The 20161-nt window shown below is 34.9% G+C and overlaps 3 protein-coding genes across 3 annotated transcripts; 2 read left to right on the top strand and 1 right to left on the bottom strand.

Moving 5' to 3' along the window:
• Positions 1-375: 375 nt before the first annotated feature.
• Positions 376-7346, top strand: SPARC (Secreted protein, acidic, cysteine-rich). The gene is made up of 6 exons (XM_023173777.2): positions 376-509; positions 4395-4484; positions 4546-4780; positions 5733-5995; positions 6645-6847; positions 6906-7346. Exons 2-6 carry the CDS (start codon positions 4413-4415, stop codon positions 7096-7098), a joined length of 966 nt encoding a protein of 321 aa, XP_023029545.2. The 5' UTR covers positions 376-509; positions 4395-4412; the 3' UTR covers positions 7099-7346.
• Positions 7347-9001: 1655 nt separating this feature from the next.
• Positions 9002-11068, top strand: His2Av (Histone H2A variant). Its single transcript, XM_023173778.2, has 4 exons — positions 9002-9161; positions 9295-9372; positions 9516-9629; positions 10530-11068. Exons 1-4 carry the CDS (start codon positions 9159-9161, stop codon positions 10722-10724), a joined length of 390 nt encoding a protein of 129 aa, XP_023029546.1. The 5' UTR covers positions 9002-9158; the 3' UTR covers positions 10725-11068.
• Positions 11069-13584: 2516 nt separating this feature from the next.
• Cdk8 (Cyclin-dependent kinase 8) lies at positions 13585-19616 on the bottom strand. The gene is made up of 7 exons (XM_023173780.2): positions 19485-19616; positions 19094-19400; positions 18369-18810; positions 16627-16840; positions 16389-16570; positions 14468-14679; positions 13585-13814 (listed from the first exon to the last, which is right to left on the bottom strand). The coding sequence occupies exons 2-7, from the start codon at positions 19310-19312 to the stop codon at positions 13722-13724; spliced, it is 1362 nt and encodes a 453-aa protein (XP_023029548.1). The 5' UTR covers positions 19313-19400; positions 19485-19616; the 3' UTR covers positions 13585-13721.
• Positions 19617-20161: the final 545 nt, after the last annotated feature.

Consider the following 20161-nt stretch of genomic DNA (forward strand, 5'->3'; position numbering starts at 1 on the left):
AGGTAACATCTTCCAAAGCAAAAACCAGACCAAAACTGGTCTGTCTATAAATTTTATTTCGGTTATTATTGAACACGTTCTTTGCTTATATCGAAGAAATCAGTACATCTGAGTTACAACAATACCTTTTTTCTTCACAATTTATTTGGAAATGTGTTAACTTTACTCCTCCGAACCTCTGAAACTATGTTAGTCCTATTAGAAAAATTAATATGACAATTCATAAACATACTGCAACTTTTCCTCTTTCCCCCAACCAACTCAACCTTCTGGCGAAGGAAACTTTTTACTGCATCCTCAACGAAGTTTTATGGATAATTTGAGACACTCCAATCTTTTGTATACATGCATTTTTGGGTTAGGACCTAATTTGACCATACTAATGATCTCGCTTCTCCCAGCATCTAAACTGCCTGTCTATACATACTCCAACGCCAATATCCATCGACAGTCAGTCGTTTCTTGGTGGAAAGAGTGATCGGTTGCCCAAGGAATTCTTGCTGGTCTAGGTAAGTTCTTGGAATACCTCTTTCAGCAGTATAAGTGGTTATTTCAGTTGGTTCTGATGTTAGCAAATTTGAATCATCTATTATTTGCAATTCTGTTGTTTATATTCTCGGAAAAGCCAACAGATGTGCTGTTACCGTATACATTTTTCATGGGTTCAGCACTTGTTTGGTGGGAAATTGGTTTCTCGCAATAACGAAATATTCCGGCTTATTCATAAAAAAAAACTTTCTGAATGATGACCACTCTCTTCCAACGTTCAATTCAATAAAACACTGAAAAAAGAAAAGACATATCTAGGTATATACGAGGTACGCTCAAAAAATAAGGTGAATTTTCATTTTTCTCAACAAATATTTATCAATTAATCAATTTCTATGTTGTCCCCTTCAAAATTGTCCTCCTCAGATATGATACACTTATGCCAGCGCTTTTTCCCATCCTCTAAGTAAGCAGTTCTGATATGCACTTTTTGGTATGTCTTTGGGGTCCCTCAGCGGTTCAATTATTTCCTCAATCGTCGCAAAACGCCGTCGTTTCATGGGAACAGAAAAAAGTCGCAGGGGGTCAAATCTGGTGAATACGGTGGCTGAGTCATGTTTACAGTGTTGTGGGCGACACTAGAGCTACTTTCATCCTGCAAAAAGTAGTTTTATATCTAAAACCTCAACGTTATGAATAAAAAAAAATGTTTCGTGTCACTACATTATATTACAAGTCACTATTTTACCATGTAGCGCATCCACCGATAATTTGCATAGATCAAAGTCGCTAAAAAGTAAAATATTCATTCAAATATGAAAGATATTTCCAATAATTTAGCTTGTCGGTAAATTTAGAATAAACTTGCAAGAAACATTACATTTGCACTGAAGAATATGGAAATCTGTCCAGTTTCATTTTATTTCATCAACAAGCGACCAACCCCTGCTTGTTTAACCTTGTATGTAATAATAATGACCCTAAATAGAAATCATTTGAACAGAACTGTGTTTTCAATTGCAAATTTTTATTTTAAAATAGTTAAGCACCTATCTACACAAAATGAAAATGCGACCTGCAAAGTGATTCACTTACGTTAAATAAAACCAATGCAATTTCTTCATTACGCATTTCGTTGTTGAGGTAACTGATTTCCAATCACCACATTTCTCGTGAACATTTTTCACAACATTAAAATGAGTACCTACATATAGTAAGTCATCCTTAAAAGATAGACATATGCCATCGCCGACTTTTATAGACCAATTAGAGAAGAGTATTGTGTGCATATTTACAGACAGACGTGTCGGAGGGGACTTTGTGATAAAAATATATTGTCTCCATAATTATGACCCATAAAATTGTGTATGTAAATTCGGATGCCTGTTTCTAACAAAAATTTATTTTTATTATCATTAGTATTATCCTACTTCTAATGACGGGTAGGACAATAGCATGGAAATTCATTCTGAATAATACGTCTTCGTCCTGTTTTGTTTTCTAATACAAATTTTAGCGTTATCATTAGTTATAAAAAGTTCCACATGTCCACGATATTTTGTTTACGATTTTTTATAAAGAGCATATGTCAAAGGTTTCTTTGAGAGATCCTGTGAAACGAGGTCATATCAGATATCATTACGAGTACTAAAATGCCTTGCAAGAAATAAGCAGCCGAGCGTTCATAACCAAGTCATACATGGTGTATAACAGGTAGAAGACAGAAATTTTAGAATATTTGAAATTTTGTTTGTCCTGCTATTGAGTATTTTTACATATATAGAGTGTCCTTAAAACAAGCGTTTCAACTCACTATCTCCCTGAAGTTATTCCTGTTATATTTCAACTAGCGAGCCATCCCGGCTCCGCATTCAGATTTTTGCAAGAAACTTCTGAGTGACATCAATGGGCAGGGTTCTCTTTAAAGTCAACTACTTCCTTCTTTGACCCTATATGCTCACAAATCTATTCAAGTAGATATAAGATATTTATATACAATTTGAAGTATTTTGCTGGAGCTGGTATACTCATGGATAGTTTACTGCGGTGGTTAGCATCTTATCTCTGTAGAAGATCTCATATTAATTTTGTTCATTGATAGAAATAATACCCATCTTCTGTAACCTCGGCTGTTCCTCAAGGCTTTCGCTTGGGACCACTATTGTCTTCTATTTATATTAATGACTGTTTCAACCATTGCATATTTTTATTGTATGTTAACGATTTAAAGCTGTTCACAGTTATTCAATCAATTGAAGACGGTTGAACAACTAAGTGAATTACTGTAAAAAAATTGTTGAAATTTCGTTTAGATTCCAACTCGAAACTCAGTGGTATAACTTTATATCACACTGTCAGTTCATACTTGTGAGATTTACTGTGATTGCACCCAACTATAAAGGAAGGTAAGATTTTAACGATCACTTTAAAAGGCAATGCGGACTCAAAAGATCGTTTCATAAGATTCTGTAGTTTACTTTGCTCTCGTCGTTCTAAATAGGGTCTCATTCAACCTAGTAGACTCTAAACATTAAGTAAAGAGTGTTTGAATTCTGATGTCATCCGTACTATCAGAACAACCACATCCACAATGCTTTAGTGTTTTCTATAAATATAAAATTATATTACGTATTTGTTCAGTACTCATTTCCGCCAAAAGCTGGAATTAGAACGAACATGTTTATTGCAAATCAAGAGAGAGGTTTTACGATAAAAGAATTTGTGCTCCGAAATTAGAATACCTAGTTCCTGTTTCAACTTATTAACTTGAGATCTGCAAGGTGTTTCAACAGTTTACGAGTGATTATAAACTGTGATATAAACCAAGGATAAATCTTCATGTTCGATACTTACTGATACAGGGAGTTTTTCAGAAATTGACTTGACCGTGACGTGGGTCATATTTCCAACGTGCTTCATTTGCATCACCCTTTTGCAAAAGTAGTCATAGAAAAATTATAATCTGATCAATTATTAGCATGCTATGTGAGTTGAACAATTCTAAAAATACATTTCTGAGCGTTATTTGAAGTGCCTGAAATAATTTGCAAGAAATTTGGAGTAAATATTTGCATTCCTACACAGACAGGAACATGGACAAAGCGCTGCAAATGTTATCATTTGATTTCCTCCTTATAATCATTATTTCAGCGGATGGCATAATTGTGATAAGAATTATCACATAAAAAATAAACTTTGCAAAGTGACAAAGAGATGAACAATCTGAAAAGTTCTCCAAAACTTGGCCAATGCAGAACATTACAAAATCAATCTGTTTTTCATCAACAGAGGACATGAACTTTTAGCTTTCTTTGATGTGGTTCATATGTGGTTTATATTTGGTTCATTTCCACTTTGTGCACGAGTTGTTGAATGCTATATCCATCCATTGTGATTTGGCAAACCAGACTGAATCAATGACAAATGACAACTAAATTGACAGATGTAGCTTCAACAAGTTGGCCAGTATCAATTATCAAAGTTCTGAAGTCCCTGTTGGAGGACGTTATATCTTAATTTACTTTGCTGCATTGGTGATCTCAAATTATTTATAGGATTGGCTACTTCATCATCTGTCAAATACAAGGTCAAATCATCGATGACTTTCGAATCTCGACTATGAAAGACGATATCTCTTTTAAAAGATTGCAATAGCTACCTATAATATAACGACATTCAACAAGGAATATGACCTCATCAATCAAATAAGGATATATACTAAGTTGCGGTATATTTTATTGGCAAAAGGTTGTGATTACTGTAGGAAGCAAAGAGGTGTAACTTCTTCAGTCAGTCCGAAAGAGTCCGACAGTTCCTGGTTTTTTCTTCACCAAAAATGAAACAATGTATAAAATGTTGAATCCTTTTGAAATATGTGAACCGTCATAACGCATATTTTGTTTCAGATTTTTGTTTCCGACAAAATGAGGTTCCTACACCTCACTTTAGTTGTGGTACTGGTATTACTAGTCACCGATGCCTATGCTTTCGAAAAGGTAAGGATCTGATAGTAGATAATACGGTCACAAAATCATTCTTCTTCTATATTTTTCATAGAGAAAAAATAAGAAATTCAGGAGGAAGCATATAGCGCCCCCGAAAGCTTCAGAAGAGATTCTGGAAGAAATGATGGAGGCTGAAAAGGTTGCAGCTGAAGAAGCTGACGACGCTAAAAATACTGATTCTGAAAAGGATGATGCTGAAAATGCTGTGGATGGAGATGCAGGTTCTGTTGGGGCTCCCCCTCAAGTCGCTGCTCAGGATTTCATTGACAACAGAGTTCGTGTATTGGGTAAGTTTTTGAGTCGTATAGACTTTCCGAAAATATAGCTTGAGGATTAGCTACAGGATTATCGGGATAGAATAGCAAATATTAATCGAAGTAAATATCACTGTTCAGTGCTGTCAGCATTTGAGAATTTATTGGGATATCTTTTTTTCTACAAATTTAAAATGAAATGAATATGAAGAATTTAGGATTTACTGTTCTCCACCTAAGGTATTATTGGTGAATTACCAGCTCTTAAATAGTCATGCATTGACTCAAAAATTGAGTCAATGCATGAAGTTCAAATTCATGGTCTTCCATTCAAATTTGAATAAACTGTAACACGAATAAACTTCTGTTGACAAAACATTTCACATGTTGACCCTTAGATGGCGCTGCGAAACCCAAGGAAAACTTGATGTTTCGAGAAAATGACAAGATATTTCGTTTTTAATTCAGAATAATTATTTCATTGAGAAATGTATGTGATGGATAAATATTTTCATACGGTTCCAACCTGTGATCTGTAGAATATAACACATTAGATAATGGTTTATATATTCATGGAAGTACTAGAGTAAAATCAAATATCTATTCAAATGGTTACTTACTACAAAAACACTTACTTCTGCCAGTCAGTTTATTATCCATTCATTTCTTTGCTCTGTTCCTATCTTGGAGGAAGGTGCGTATAGAAATATATTTAAGTCAATGCGCCATTAAACGACATCATTTGGATTTACTGAACATTATGAAGAGCTGGCTTCAACATTTTCGTGAATGAATATTACAATGGATGAATGGGACACCAAATATTTGAATGTTTTTCGCGGCAATAATCAGTGTTTCGCCTAAGTTTGCCATTTGAATTAACAACCTAGTTGTCGCCCTCTCTATGGTCCGGCATTTGAAGTAACAATCTAGATGTCGCTCTCTCTCTGTGGTTTTCTTAAAATAATTTGAAATGTGTTCATAGATCCCTGCATGGAAGTACATTGTGGAGCAGGAAGAGTTTGCCAAGTGGATTCCGAAGGAGAACCTCAATGCATCTGCATTCCGAGTTGTCCAGTAGAAACAGAATCTCGCCGCAAAGTTTGCTCCAACTACAACGAAACATGGACGTCCGACTGCGCCATCTACCAGCAGCGATGCTTGTGCGACAAAGGAGACCCACAATGTAAAGGCGCGCAATACAAGCATGTCCATATTGAGTATTACGGAGAATGTCGGGAAATGCCGGTGAGTATTTTGTTGCCATGAAAGACTATACCTTATTAATTGGGTAGGGATAAATAGATGAACTGAACTTATTGATGAAAAACAGAGTTACGAGTATATCAGCTGCACGGGGGGTTTTATAATTTTTATGGAAATTTATTTTCAGTGTACTAACAACAATAAACAATCATTGTCTTCTAGTTTTTTATGTAGGGAATTCTCACTACCATCACATCACATCATAAGCTGAACTTGTTCAGCTTATGATGTGATGTAGAAAACTTCTAAAAGAAGAAAGAAAGTAATTGATTTCAAAATAAACTCTTTACAAAGATGTGTAGTAGGTACATGCATAGGAGTTATTTTCAAATACAAACTGGAAGAAAAAGCTCTTCCAAAACAATCATTTCCACAAGAACGTCGGATTACACGAAAGAAAAAGTAATTGTTGAAGACTTCTGTCCGTGTCCTTGAACATAGAAGTACCCACTCAATGATTCAATGATAAAATAAATAAATCGAGGCTCCGGTGAATCGTTCTCTCAAGATTATTTTGTGTGCATTTGAAATTCAGTATATCTTTCATAAAATTTAAACTTGTGTTGAACACTATGAACAATTAGTTCATAGGAACTTCAATGTTGGTTACTATTATGCAGACATTTTTCAGGAATGTACCAAAGAGGAAATGGCTGATTTCCCCCGCAGAATGCGTGACTGGCTGTTCAACATCATGAGAGATTTGGCTGATCGTCAGGAGCTGACTCCTCATTATCTGAACATGGAACGTGAAGCAGAATCTAACATGACTCGCCGTTGGACTAACGCTGCTATCTGGAAGTTCTGTGAATTGGATGGAAACCCACCAGACAGGTTTGCTTGATTTACATTCAAAGTAACATTATCATGTCTACATTATATCCTTTTTTAGATCTGTATCTCGTCACGAACTGTTTCCCATACGAGCTCCACTCATGGCTTTGGAGCACTGCATCGCCCCCTTTTTGAATACCTGTGATATTGATAACAGTCACAGAATCACCATTAAAGAATGGGCCAAATGTCTGGAACTGGACGAAGATGATATCGAAGACAAATGTGAAGATATCATTGATGAAGAATAAAATGTATTCTTTGCAGAATAAAATGGTGCTATTAGGTTATGATTGGTGAAAATATATCTTAATTCTGGTTGGTTTAAAATCTTTACCCATCACTGCCTTCGTGAAACTGTAAAATACTTAAATAGGATAACAATTAATTTTCCAAAGATTCACATGCTTTATCATCGCAAACTTTATTGTACAGTTTTGAATTATAATAGATTTGTATATGTACTATCAGATATAGATATTAAAATAACTCAAAAATATTTAATTAGTGTCTTATTTCCGTAGAGAAAAAAAATCAACTTATGATTAGTGTAGCAAATCAAAGCTTATGTCATATATCCCTAACCATTTTCTACAAAAAACTATACAACATGGAGAAATAGTCGAAATATGAAGGAAACAATATGTAAAAGTATTTTGCAACTACATGCTGTTTGGAAAAATATATCATCTTCAAACAATTCCATCTTCTGTTGATCTAAATAACTCAATAGAGAGGGTCAAATAAGTGTAACACCATCATATTTACTAGGACCCCGAATTGGGCGACATCTAGTTCAATTATTCGAAAGCCGAAAATCCCTGGTCAATGGTTTGTTCAGTTATTTCATTTCTGAGATTTTGTTTCTTTCTTAAAAAAGTTTTCATGTTACAACTTCTATAATTATATTCCAATAGACTTCACGTGAATTTTTTATTCTGCCAAATTTTGTTAACAGTAGCAATCGTCAAATATTGAATTCCAATGAAAACGAATAATTTCGGAATTTTATTTGAAATGTAACATGCGTTCTGGTTTTCAAAATAATCGGTACCGTTCCAGAACGGCGCGAGTTAGTCGCACTTTATGTAAATTATTCCAAAGAAGAACCACAGATCACAATATGTTGTATGTAATTTGTGGAAGAACTTTGTAGACAAAGACAAACAGTTTCCTCTTCGTCAAATCTTATACCTTACATAGGTTTGTTTACCGAGTCCCTTTATTTTTTAACGTCCATGCATACAATGCTTTTTAAGGATTGTTTTCATGATTGTTTTTGAAAGAAAAAAAATGTATGTAATATTTTTATCACTACTGTTCATAACAATGTAGCCGATTGTATTATTATTGATAAATAGTTATGGACATTATGGTTGTTGTCCAGTTTTCCTAAATGTTCATGAAATGATCACGAGTGGCATTATAGCGTTTGGAGAATTCATGCAAGATCAAATTGTATTCACAAACTTACGCGTGTTTTTGAAATATTCAGTTTTATAATTTTTTGGATATCTAGGATACCTTCTGGAGGTATCTTATATATTTTGTCAACACAAATTATTCACATATACAACTCACACAGAATATTTCACAGGTAGAACGAGTAGACAATCCATAATAAGCTGACATAGGTATCATGCTCAACATGATATTGCACAATATTTTAACACCAAAACGATTAAAGTTTTTTCTTATTTAAAATAAAAGATGAATTAAAAAATGCAATATCTAAAAAACAAATTATTTGGTTCTTATGATTGAATATTATGTGACTTAATTATGACTATGGAAATCAATTATTGAGCAATATTGCGAAAACCTTTTTTGTTCAAAAGATTGGCAGCATTTTTTGTATTTCGTTTGTTACAAGTTCTTCCTTTTTCGTTCGGTTATTCAACATTGTAAAATATATGAATAGCACTCGATTATTCCTCTGTTCATTCGTAATCATATAGAAAGTTGAAAAGTATACTTCATTCAGAATTAGCATGCGCATTCAGATACGCATGTCAGTCCGTAGTGTTCTATAAATTAAAATGTTGAATTACCGAACGCAATAACCATTTCGACTTCGAAACTGAAGCCATGATGGCGTCTATCAAGTGAATCAATAAAGACTTTTCCCGCTACACTTCAGTTATCCAGTTGGCTGTCTGAGATCACGTGCCTCAGGCTGACAAAACGATTGGTGGAAGTTTATCGTTTGGCGCGCTCACAGTTCAGCGACCGTTTTGTTCTGTGTATTCGTGAATTGTCGTTTGTTGGCATTGGAAGTTGGAAGCGTTCATTGAATTGTGATAAAAATATAATGGTGAGTTTTATGCAATATTCTTTAAAAATGCAGTGGAAATATTGTATAAGTTGTGCTGTTCGTGGTCACAAACGATTATACAATACGTTTGTTGATATATTGTTGATTGATCTCTGTTTCTATCACATTTCAGGCAGGCGGTAAAGCTGGTAAAGATAGCGGAAAAGCCAAAGCGAAGGCGGTATCTCGCTCAGCGCGTGCTGGATTGCAGGTACGTGTACAAATTTCAATGTAGACATTACAATTTGGTAGATAACCTAAAAGAGATATGATTCATAATTTTTTGATAAATTAAGGTTAGCTACTCCCCTCCCTTCCCATATATAATTTATTTTAAATTTTTATTTTTTTTAGTTTCCTGTGGGAAGAATTCACAGACATCTCAAAAATAGGACGACAAGTCATGGTAGAGTTGGAGCAACTGCAGCTGTGTACTCTGCAGCTATTTTGGAATACCTTACAGCTGAAGTAAGTTTGTTTATATAGTGCACATAAAAATTCTCCCACCTCTTTACTTCTGAGGGACAAGATATCGAGGTCGAATAAAGTTTGCATAAAAAGGAATCAGTTTACCACTTTTTTAGAAGAAAAGCAATAGTATAGCATCACTCCTTGCCAAGAAGGCACTATAAACTTTTTTCATGTGAGAGTTTATTCAGATATATAAAATAACAAATAATTGACAAACTATTTGGTAATGTTCAATCAAACAACTTCTGTGAATCGAATAATATTCGATTCGATGAGAAAGGACATCAAATATTCTATTTTATATGATACGACACAATCGTCAGTCTCGGGCAGTGACCCTCAACGGAGTTGATTAGGGGTAGACTGAGTATTTGATATATTTGTGCATGTGATTATTCGTTCATTACAATCTGTAATATTATTGTGTAAGGGCCATAATATCTTGTCCCTTGGGCTACACTAGTTCTGTCTTGTGGTCAGTAAGTACGCAGAGTTTCGTCCCGGGTCGAGTGGCATCTTATGGTCAAAATTTGTACCTAAAATTCTGTTCTGTGTGCATCCCCACTACTCATCTAAAAATGCAAAGAGAGAAATGTAAGACGTTTGGTATCGGACTGGAGGTGTAATCTAATTCTGTCACGTATTCTAAAATTTGAAACCAGGTTTGTAAAGTTCACGAACACATCACACCCTATTGAAGCAAGCAACACTTTGTTGTAATTATTGTCGTTTTTTCTTGAAGAGGAGGGGTATTCTTTTAAGTGTAGGAGAAAGATTGTGGACGGAATTCGAACTCCCGGTCGAAACTCTGCTGTCTTTCTTTCAGGTGTCGGAAGGAACTCAAGTGCAGCCCTGTATAGGTTGTTCTTCTCTATAGTATATTTTCTGTTTTTTCAGGTTTTGGAGTTGGCAGGAAATGCGAGTAAAGATTTGAAGGTGAAGAGAATCACCCCCCGTCACTTGCAGCTAGCCATCAGAGGAGACGAAGAGCTTGACAGCCTGATTAAAGCTACCATTGCCGGAGGTGGGGTCATCCCTCACATCCACAAGTCTCTCATCGGGAAGAAAGGGGCACATTCACAGCCAGCCTAAAACTTAGCTTTAGCAGTAAAATAGTTTTATATAAGACTTGTACAATGTGTCGATGATGTGTTTTAATATTGTTGGGCACATGTTGACTGTATGCAAGGCTATGCAGGTGTTGACTATTGAGATCTTTTCTTTTATTGTCAGATTTAGCTGTGCCACCATACCGCAGCATGGACTTTTGTTTTTTCAATAAATTCGACTTAAATATTTTTCATTTTTAATGTGCCTTGTCAGTTTAATGAGTTAAAACAATTTCGTTCTTCTGTATTTTAGTATGTAGTTGTTCAATTTTACGTTAACTGAATGTAATTCGTGTTCATTTCATAAAATAAATAATTTTCTTATAACTATTGTCTTTGTTATCTACAGAAACGGAAACATGCGTTCCCAAATTTCAATTCATTCACAATTTGAACTTGCAACTACTTTTGTTCTAATTTTTCTTGCGATGCAATACAATCCAAAATTTGATTTGTTATAGTTCTTTCATAAGCTTCATTTTCACAGTCCTACAGAAATAATTTCTCTTATGGTGAAACTTCTTACTAATATATCCAGGGTGCATCGAATCGAGCTTCCATTAGAAGTTTGAGATGCGGTGAAGTCATCAAAAACGTTAAGTTTGAAAGTTTTGGATAACAAGGCATTGGTTTTTTTTTAAAATATCCATAAGTGGTGCCTGGTAGAAGCATAGCATACTTTTGAGGGTTGTCGTTCGTAGAGGTGGGACAGCTGATTAACGGAAACAGATTTTTAAACTAACAAAAACTAAAAATGTACTAACAAATATCAAAAGAAAATCGTAACCAACACTACCTCATCAGCACACTTATTTTCATAGAAAATAGGGATAACCCAGTACATTTGAAGAATGTAAAAATCCAACTCAAACGCTGCAACTTTAGTAGGTACAGCCTCTATTATGCATGTAATCTTATTTAAAAGGGTCTACAGATTTGGCGTGTAATTTCATGAGTAGGTTGTATCGGAAACAGTAGGAATTTTTAAATCTGGTGATGAATTTCTAACATTTCCTCTGATAAACAATACATGAGTACCTCAGGGATCCGTTTTGAGACCTATACCATTTTTTATGTTAATTTTAGTTGATGCTACTTTAGACACCTTAAAAAGCAACTCTGCAGTTTCAGTTTTGACGGCAAAACATTTTTTAAATATACATTGCAACATAGTGTTCGTTATTTGAAAAATATTTTCTTTTTCCTACCCATCATTTTTGAATAACAATACTTTATTGTTAGTAATACACTCTAAACTAAACGCAGCTACAGTATTTTTATAAAAAACTAATTGAATCGAAATCAGAATGAGTCTAAAGATTGTATCGAGGAAAGAGATATGTACGTGTGAGAAAATAAATATTTCGAAATGAAATCTGAAAACATTCATTTCTTGCAACATACCTAAACAGTAGGTTCTGGTAAATGCCCGCCGTAAAACTACTTCCCCGGTTAATACCACGCAGGATATTGACTTTTTCGTTTATTGAGTTGAATTGAATCGATTTTTTTACGGCCAGGAACATTTGACTGTGCTGATCACTATGTACTAATCCAGAAAATGCATTGTTATGGGGTTCGTGGAGTTGCCCAAGATTGGATGAGGTCATATCTAGAGAACAGGTCACAAACAGTGAGAATTCAAGGTGTTCACAGTCAGTCCTTGGCCTGCAAGCAAGGAGTTCCACAGGGGTCTATACTCGGACCACTGCTTTTTCTTATTTATGCGAACGACGATACAAATGTTCTGGTCACTGATCGTAATACATTAGCACTTGCAGAAACAACAGAATTCATATAAGAGAAAATAATGAAATGGGCTGATGAAAATCATTTAGTACTCAATATCAGCAAAACAGCATTAGTAAAATTCTCTATGCAGAACACCTCTGAAACTCTCAAAATATATGAAGATAGCCAACTAGAGGTGACATCCAACCCAGAAACAAAAATGCTAGGTCTAATTCTAGATCATAAACTCAACTGGAGTTCTCATATAGATTCTTTATGTGATAAACTACGAAAGAACCGTTTTGCACTGAGATTTATGTCGAATCATTGTGGAAGAGAGGTTCTCCTAAATCTGTATCATGCAACTCAATAAATATCTGCATATTCAAAAGACAATTGAAAGAATAGAAACTGCTACACCGTTGACAAGTTTTGATAGTTACTCTCGGTAAAAAATTGTTAATTACCTTTATATGTCCAGTTTAGTATCTGTCATGTTTTCTTGTTATATATATATATATAATAAGTGAAACAATATTTGGGTATGCAGCAGGCCAAAAATGTTAGTGTACTCTTATAACACAGATTCCAAGCTTTCGATAATCTTTATTATCATCCTTATTGTAGCATCCCTGATGATGATAATAAAGATTATCGAAAGCTTGGAATCTGTGTTACAAGAGTACACTAAAATTTTTGGCCTGCTGCATACCCAAATATTGTTTCACTTATTTTCTGACTAGTCAGCAAAAAGACTACTTTTTTCTTTTCTATATATATATATATATATAAATATATATATATATATATATATATATATATATATATATATATATATATATATATATATATATATATATATATGTTTTTAGTTATACATAGACATCTTCCTTGTTACTGTATGTAAATGTTTACTGTAACGCTTTCATACTGTTCAACAAGTTAAATAAATATTATTATTATTATGTATTATACTCAATGAGTAACTGCTGCAGGATAACACTCTACATTTTGGTTTCAGAAACATTGCCATTTGAACAGTTAGTTAAAAATTCGATATTCTTCTTAAAATATGCTCATAAACATATTCGGTCTATTGAAAAAGACAAATATTATTTTCGAAACTTTTATTTTTTACAGTCTACAGTGGAAAACGTAATATAACAAATGAAACAGAATTTATGCCTAGTTTCTAGTGATAATTTTTCTGGATCACGCAACTCCCAACTGATCCCTCCTTAAAAATATTTCAAAACCTTTGCTGGAAGTTTTGCTGTTGTTGTGAGCCATTATTATACATCATCTGTTGCTGGTGGAATTCTTGTTGCTGAGTGAGAGGAATCTGAAAAAAATATTAGCAAGATTCATAAAACGACTGAATAAGAGCAACACTTGGGGTAAAAAATCATCACACATGCGTCATCAGTGACGGAACACATACTGTGTGTTTCAGTCACCAGGTGATCATCTTCAAGAGGAAGATCAAACTCAAAAACCAGTTAACGTTAACTTTTTTTTTAACCAAAATATGCGCTGGTAAGGCCCTAATGACAGCCTTCTGCATCTGTCCGGCTAAGATTTCTGCCTTAGCGCGGCAAGCCAGTATGATTTTAAGATTCGAAACTAGACAGGGCATCATTCCACCAAGGACTCTACTAATCAGAACAACCATCTTGACAGAGTGGTCTCCATAGAGTCTGCGGAGTTCGAAGAGAAAATCTCGATATTTTCCGTTTTTCCTCCTCTTTTCGGACGATATTCGTCTCGCCAGGAGCTGAAAACTCCATGACAAATATCGTCTTGCTCTGGTGGTCGAGAAGGACTACATCAGACTTATTAGCTTGTATGAGCCTGAGGGTGAGAAACGAATAGTTCCAATAAATTCGGCACTTCTCGTTCCCCACAACGGACTCAATATCCTCCCGGAGCGCAGGGTAACACCGGTGTCTCGTCAATACCGTAAGAGTGCCGTAGATAGTATATTATTATTATTACCTGTCCAGGATGCCCCTGTGGTCCAGAAAGTCGAACCCTCTTGGCCTGATTATGGCTATCTTGCTGATTCGCTTGTTGCTGCTGTGTTTGCTGCTGCTGCTGTTGCTGCTGAGGTTGCTGCTGCTGCTGTTGATTTTGTCTTTTGTTATCAGACTTTTCTTCTTGGTCATCATCAGTCAGAAACTCTCTCTTAGGGTATGGTATAGGACAACCTTGAAATAAGACAATTATAAATAATCGAAAATACGATATTTTAGGTTTAACCCCCTTACCCCTAGCTACCCTCACTTAATAATTTTAAATGGCACCCCTACCTTGTAACACATCATTTTAAAGATCTTAAAAATCCTCACTCAACCCCGTTTAGAAAACTGAAATTGGTTGATTCGTTCTCATAAAATAGGGCAAAAAGAAAATGAATTATAACAAAATGCAAAATTTTATGGAACCGTTACCACTGACTCAATAACGGTATGTTAATGTCTCTTTTTTACACAGAGTTTTTTTCTTTAGCTGCAAGTGAGATAAGGGCACACAGTTGCTTTGTGGCGTCAGTTACAATTAAATGGTGAAAACATTCATCAGAATTAGTTATTCCTGATTTCAAACTGTTTGTCAAGTGGTGTCAGTTGCACTGACAGTAATACAAATCGTAATGGTGTACACTTTACAAGAAAGAACTGAAATTATTTTTATTTACGGTGCTGAAGACAGGTGTGCTCGTAGGACAGCCCGGGTTTTTAATGAAAGGCATGCAGGTCAAAATGTGACTCACCGATATGTTCTAGACCTTGTTCAAGAATTTGAAGAGACCAGTTCTGTGTGCAACAAAGCAGCCGAGAGTTCTTACGGAAGCCGCCCAGATTGAGATTTTAGGCCAATTCGCCGTTGAGCCTACTACTTCAATTTCGAAAGTTGCTAAGTTAGTAAATATTTCAGTTGGTTCTATACACAAAGTTTCAAAACTAAACAAGTTATTTCCTTACAAAATGAGCATTCTTCAGCAGCTCAGTGAGGATGACTATGATAGGAGATTTGAATTTTGTGAAATAATGACTGCGGGGATTCAAAATGGCCCGAATTTAATACAAAATATTTGCTTCAGTGATAAATCAACTTTTTTTCTTAATGGCTTTGTAAATAAGCATAACTGTAGATACTGAGATAATGAAAATCCACCCTTGTTTCGAGAGGATCATACGCAATATCCACAAAAAATAAACGTCTGGGCTGGAACTCTGGGAATCGAAATAATTGGTCCTATTTTTATTAAATAAAATTCAACTGGTCAATTGTATTTAAACTTATTGGAAAATGTAATCGATCCACTCATAACACAGTCCTTAGAACACCAAGTTGATGAAGAAGACAACCCGCTCTTGGACAAACAAAATTTACATTTTCAACAGGATGGCGCACCGCCACACTATGCATTGCATGTCCAACAGTGGCTCGATCAAGGGTATCCTGACAAATGGATTGGCAGAAGAGTCGCTCTGGAATGGCCAGCGAGATCTCCGGATTTAACGCCATTGGATTTCTTTCTCTGGGGTTATTTGGAGATAATGGTATACAAAACTCCCCCGCAGGACATTCAGTGCGTGGAAGATTCTATTGTTCTCAACGAAAACAATTGGCTATTTCCACTTATTCCTAAGAGATGGCGTTACTGTCTATGATCGAGTTGTTTACTAAAACTAAATAGATACCTAACTAACACTCTCTCGCTTGTATAGGCATACGCTGCCCTTGAAATTACTTATAAATCTAGTGTGCGAATTTCTTCTTCTACTTCTGTAGAGGAAGTGAAGTATAAAAGTTCTAAAAAACACGATTCTTCTTTCTGTGACACACTGCGATCGCGGGCAGTAGTGATACGGCGCGGAAGCTGGATGCAGGCCGTATCCTACAGGGTACATACCTGCGAAAACATCCTGTGTTGGAAGAGGATCCTCAGCAAAATAGGGGTCTTGCATCGCTTGCTCTGACGTTATGCGTTTGTTTGGGTCCATCAGGAGCAACTTTTGTAGCAGGTGGAAAGCTTTGCTATCTGGTTTTATTTTGTGCCTATCCATGTATTTTATTAAGGAACAGTTGACGTAGCTACAACATTTTTTATTTTTATACAGATATAACATTTGATTGGGCCAAACACCTACCTTGTTTTCTTAAAGTCTTTCAACAATGTTGGATGTTCGGGCATCTTCTTAATGTCTTCCCAGTCTTTTTCGTGGGGGAATCCCATCACGTTGAATATCCTGTCCAACTGATCATGATGATAGGGATTGCTGGTCTTGATATCTTCTTGGCGACAGTGGAAAATGGGTTCCGAAGTTAAAAGCTCGGCGAAAATACAACCAATTGCCCATATATCTAGATGGATAAAGATTTTTCTCTTTTAACATTGGAAAATTTCGACAGTTCGTGAAAAGAACTCAATCTTATGTCTGGCTACTTAGTTATATTACGGACAGGAAGGTCTTTATACTCAGCTAAATTTACGACATGTCTTTCTAAGATATTCCTATAATTTTGGAAAATTCTGTGGATATTTTTCTCTTATGAAAGCAATCATTGCAGAATATTTGCTTAATTGCAAGAGAAAATATTTTCAAGGAGACATTAGTTACTGGCTTACTATTTCTTTAAACAATTCATAAAGGAAACTTCCAAAAAAATATATCAACACAAACTCTTCTCAAAGATGTGAAAACCAGAAATTGCTTTCAGATGCAAATCAGAAGAAAGAATCCATCTGAAACAACTACCTTCGAATATGAACATTGAAATACACTGAAATCTTTTTTAGATCTAAAAGAGCTTTTGAGACAATTGATCGCCACATATTACTAAATAAACTGCAAAGTATTGGTATCAGGTAAACTGTTTTGTTATGGCTGACTGATTATTTTTCACAATGCAAACAGGTAACCAAAACAAAGGATTCAGTGTCATCATCTCGCGATGTCATTTTCGGGGTACCTCAGGGGAGTCTTTTGGGACCTATATTATTTTTAATCTACCTGAATGATATAGATACCATCCATGGTTGTGATTTCATGAACCTTTTTGCAGACGACACTTTGTTATCAATTTCAGGAGATAATATAGAAACAGTAGCTGATCAAATGAATAATGAACTAAGAAATATTTTCAAGTACATGAATAGCAATAAATTAAAACTCAATACCTCCAAAACAAAATATATGTCTTATCTACTGGTTATAAGCTATCACTTATCAACAATCTCAACATAAGATTACAAATTGCAGATGATGTAATAGAGTTCGTAAGTGAATTCAAATACTTAGGTTTCATGGTGGATAATCTTTTATTTCTCCATGCTCATTTTGATTATATATATAGAAAAATTACTAAAAAAATATATTTTTTCTCAAGAATTTCATCTCAGCTTTCGATGTACTCAAAAATTACATTATATAATTGTATAATCCAACCCCATTTTGTTTATTGTGCTAGTCTGTTATACTCATTTGACCAGAATAAGGTATCGGCTTTACAAAAGGTACAGAATCGTGGAATGAGGATTATTTTACAAAAGAATAGGTATTCTAGTATATCAAACATGTTAAGTAAATTGCAGTGGCTATCTGTTTCCCAGAGACTGTACGAGTTAGCAATGATATTCATTTTCAAACTAACACATAACTTGCTTCCAACTTATTTTGAAGAATTCTATGTATATAAATCTCAAATCCACAACCACTTAACAAGAGCGAGTAGCTCCCAAAAATTCCACCTTCCTCGAACTAATTTGACTAGTATGATGAAGTCTTTATTTTATAAAGGTTTGAATGAGTATAACAAACTTCCACTTTCGTTGAAAGATTCAATAAATGTTTTCCAATTAAAAAAAAACTCATGAACTAAAAAAAATTACCTATTGCCTTCGTATAGTGCCTAGCGCCTAGCAATAATTCTGGAGCACGGTACCAAAATGTGACCACTACAGGGTCTAAATCCGCCAGGGGTTTCAACGGGGCATTGAACAGGCGAGCGAACCCCATATCAGCAATCTTAACTCTCCCCCTTTCAGGTCCTTCACCCATCACCAATATATTCGCTGGTTTCAAATCTCTGTGTAGAACCCAGTTTGAGTGAAGATAATGAATCCCATCTAGTATCTGGTAGAGCAGAGATTTCACCATTCCTTTAGGTACCATGACTGGCTTTTTGTTTGCTTTGGCAGCACGATGGAATTTGATAATGTGCCACAAGTCGTGTTCGGCAAAGTCGAATAATAGCCATACTTTCCTGTCGTTGTGCGATAAGAAAACTCTGATTAAATTTATAACGTTAGAATGTTTCAGTTCTCTCAACAGCTGAAAATAATCAGTTATAGTTGAAAATAGGTTAAAAAACATGTTTCACAAGAATTGTTGAAAAATTTCAAAATTAAAGACATTCAATAGCATGATGTTAGTAAAATCGCAGGTGATTCTCTTTATAAAGCCAAGCATCTTCTGAATCACAGATGAAATGTGTGATTTATAGCTAAGTGTGGAGTCTAGCATTTTTCAGATGAAAGCTGATTATACAGTTTTACTCAAAAGAAAATAACAAATCTTTTTGTGAAGGAAGAATGAGTTCAGAGAAAGCACTTACAGCTATTTCTCTACAAGCCGACATCGATAAACCAGTACCCTCAATCTGTTTAAGAGCATAATCTTTAGTATCCGACCCATCTTTTCGACGACCCTTGTAAACGTGTCCGTATGTTCCTCTTCCAACTTTACAGCCCTCATAGTCGAATAAATCTTCTACTTTTACCCTCTCCGTCTGAGTTTTCATTTTAAATTCATAATCCATCATGAGAGATGTCATAGTAAGATTCGAAAAAATCACGAAAGCACTTCTGTTGAAGCGCTATATGTTACTCCACAAGTGAACAAGTGAACGATTTTTTAGTGACCTGAAAGTTAAAAAAATAATCGTGATGAAAATGAAAAACTATTCGAGTAGTTTTATGTTTGTAAACACAATAATATAACCATACTTTTTGAATTCATCATTTGACGTTTGTTCACTCATTCACAGTGTAGCCAACGAATATTTTTTTTTAAGTTACAATGATTTTTCTTAGTTTTTCAATCTCAGATATTAGTAACAGTGATAAGAATATTATTAATGCATACTGAGTGGAACAAGTAAACTTATTTTAATTGAGAGTATTCAGCTGAAGTGCGGTACGGTTAATTTTTCTATAAAAAGGTCACTTTCAAGTAAATCACAGAGTTCATAATACAACGTATTATATAGTCAGCGTTCAGAATGAGATAGACAGATACATGAACAAATTTTAGGGAATTTGAGGAAACATCAAATTAAATTTTTATCGGTAAAATCGATTTAATGAATACAAATTGAATACACACCTTATAAAACATAAAAAATACATGCGTGCTATGCGAATTTCATATAAGGGACGGTCAAATGATTTTTGTCCATCCTAGCAATTGAACACAATTAATTGTATCCAATCAGTTTTTAGTTTTAATGTGATATGCAGCTTTCTCAAAATCCGAATACAGTATCCCAGTTTCAGATGAATTGGTTATGTGATGTAATTGGCGAATACATGATGAAAATCCAACGTATTCAAGAAACACTTTATTGTGAGATTTCCAGTAAACAGTTTCAACCAAAACGTGTTTCTAGAATACAAAAGTTTGG

Source organism: Leptinotarsa decemlineata, unplaced genomic scaffold, assembly GCF_025532065.1.
Source record: "Leptinotarsa decemlineata unplaced genomic scaffold, Ldec_3_MD MMD2_tig00026361_RagTag_RagTag, whole genome shotgun sequence".
Lineage (NCBI taxonomy): Eukaryota > Metazoa > Arthropoda > Insecta > Coleoptera > Chrysomelidae > Leptinotarsa > Leptinotarsa decemlineata.

Excerpts from the sequence above, each read along its gene's own strand:
- SPARC (XM_023173777.2), top strand. The coding sequence starts at position 4,413 with ATGAGGTTCCTACACCTCACTTTAGTTGTGGTACTGGTATTACTAGTC. Across the intron at positions 4,485-4,545 it reads ATGCCTATGCTTTCGAAAAG|AGAAAAAATAAGAAATTCAG; the intron begins GTAAGGATCTGA and ends TATTTTTCATAG. Across the intron at positions 4,781-5,732 it reads CAACAGAGTTCGTGTATTGG|ATCCCTGCATGGAAGTACAT; the intron begins GTAAGTTTTTGA and ends ATGTGTTCATAG.
- His2Av (XM_023173778.2), top strand. Across the intron at positions 9,373-9,515 it reads CAGCGCGTGCTGGATTGCAG|TTTCCTGTGGGAAGAATTCA; the intron begins GTACGTGTACAA and ends TATTTTTTTTAG. Across the intron at positions 9,630-10,529 it reads TGGAATACCTTACAGCTGAA|GTTTTGGAGTTGGCAGGAAA; the intron begins GTAAGTTTGTTT and ends CTGTTTTTTCAG.
- Cdk8 (XM_023173780.2), bottom strand. The coding sequence starts at position 19,312 with ATGACATCTCTCATGATGGATTATGAATTTAAAATGAAAACTCAGACG. Across the intron at positions 16,571-16,626 it reads AAAGACTTTAAGAAAACAAG|CTACGTCAACTGTTCCTTAA; the intron begins GTAGGTGTTTGG and ends AAAATGTTGTAG. Across the intron at positions 14,680-16,388 it reads AACACAGGATGTTTTCGCAG|GTTGTCCTATACCATACCCT; the intron begins GTATGTACCCTG and ends TCTTATTTCAAG.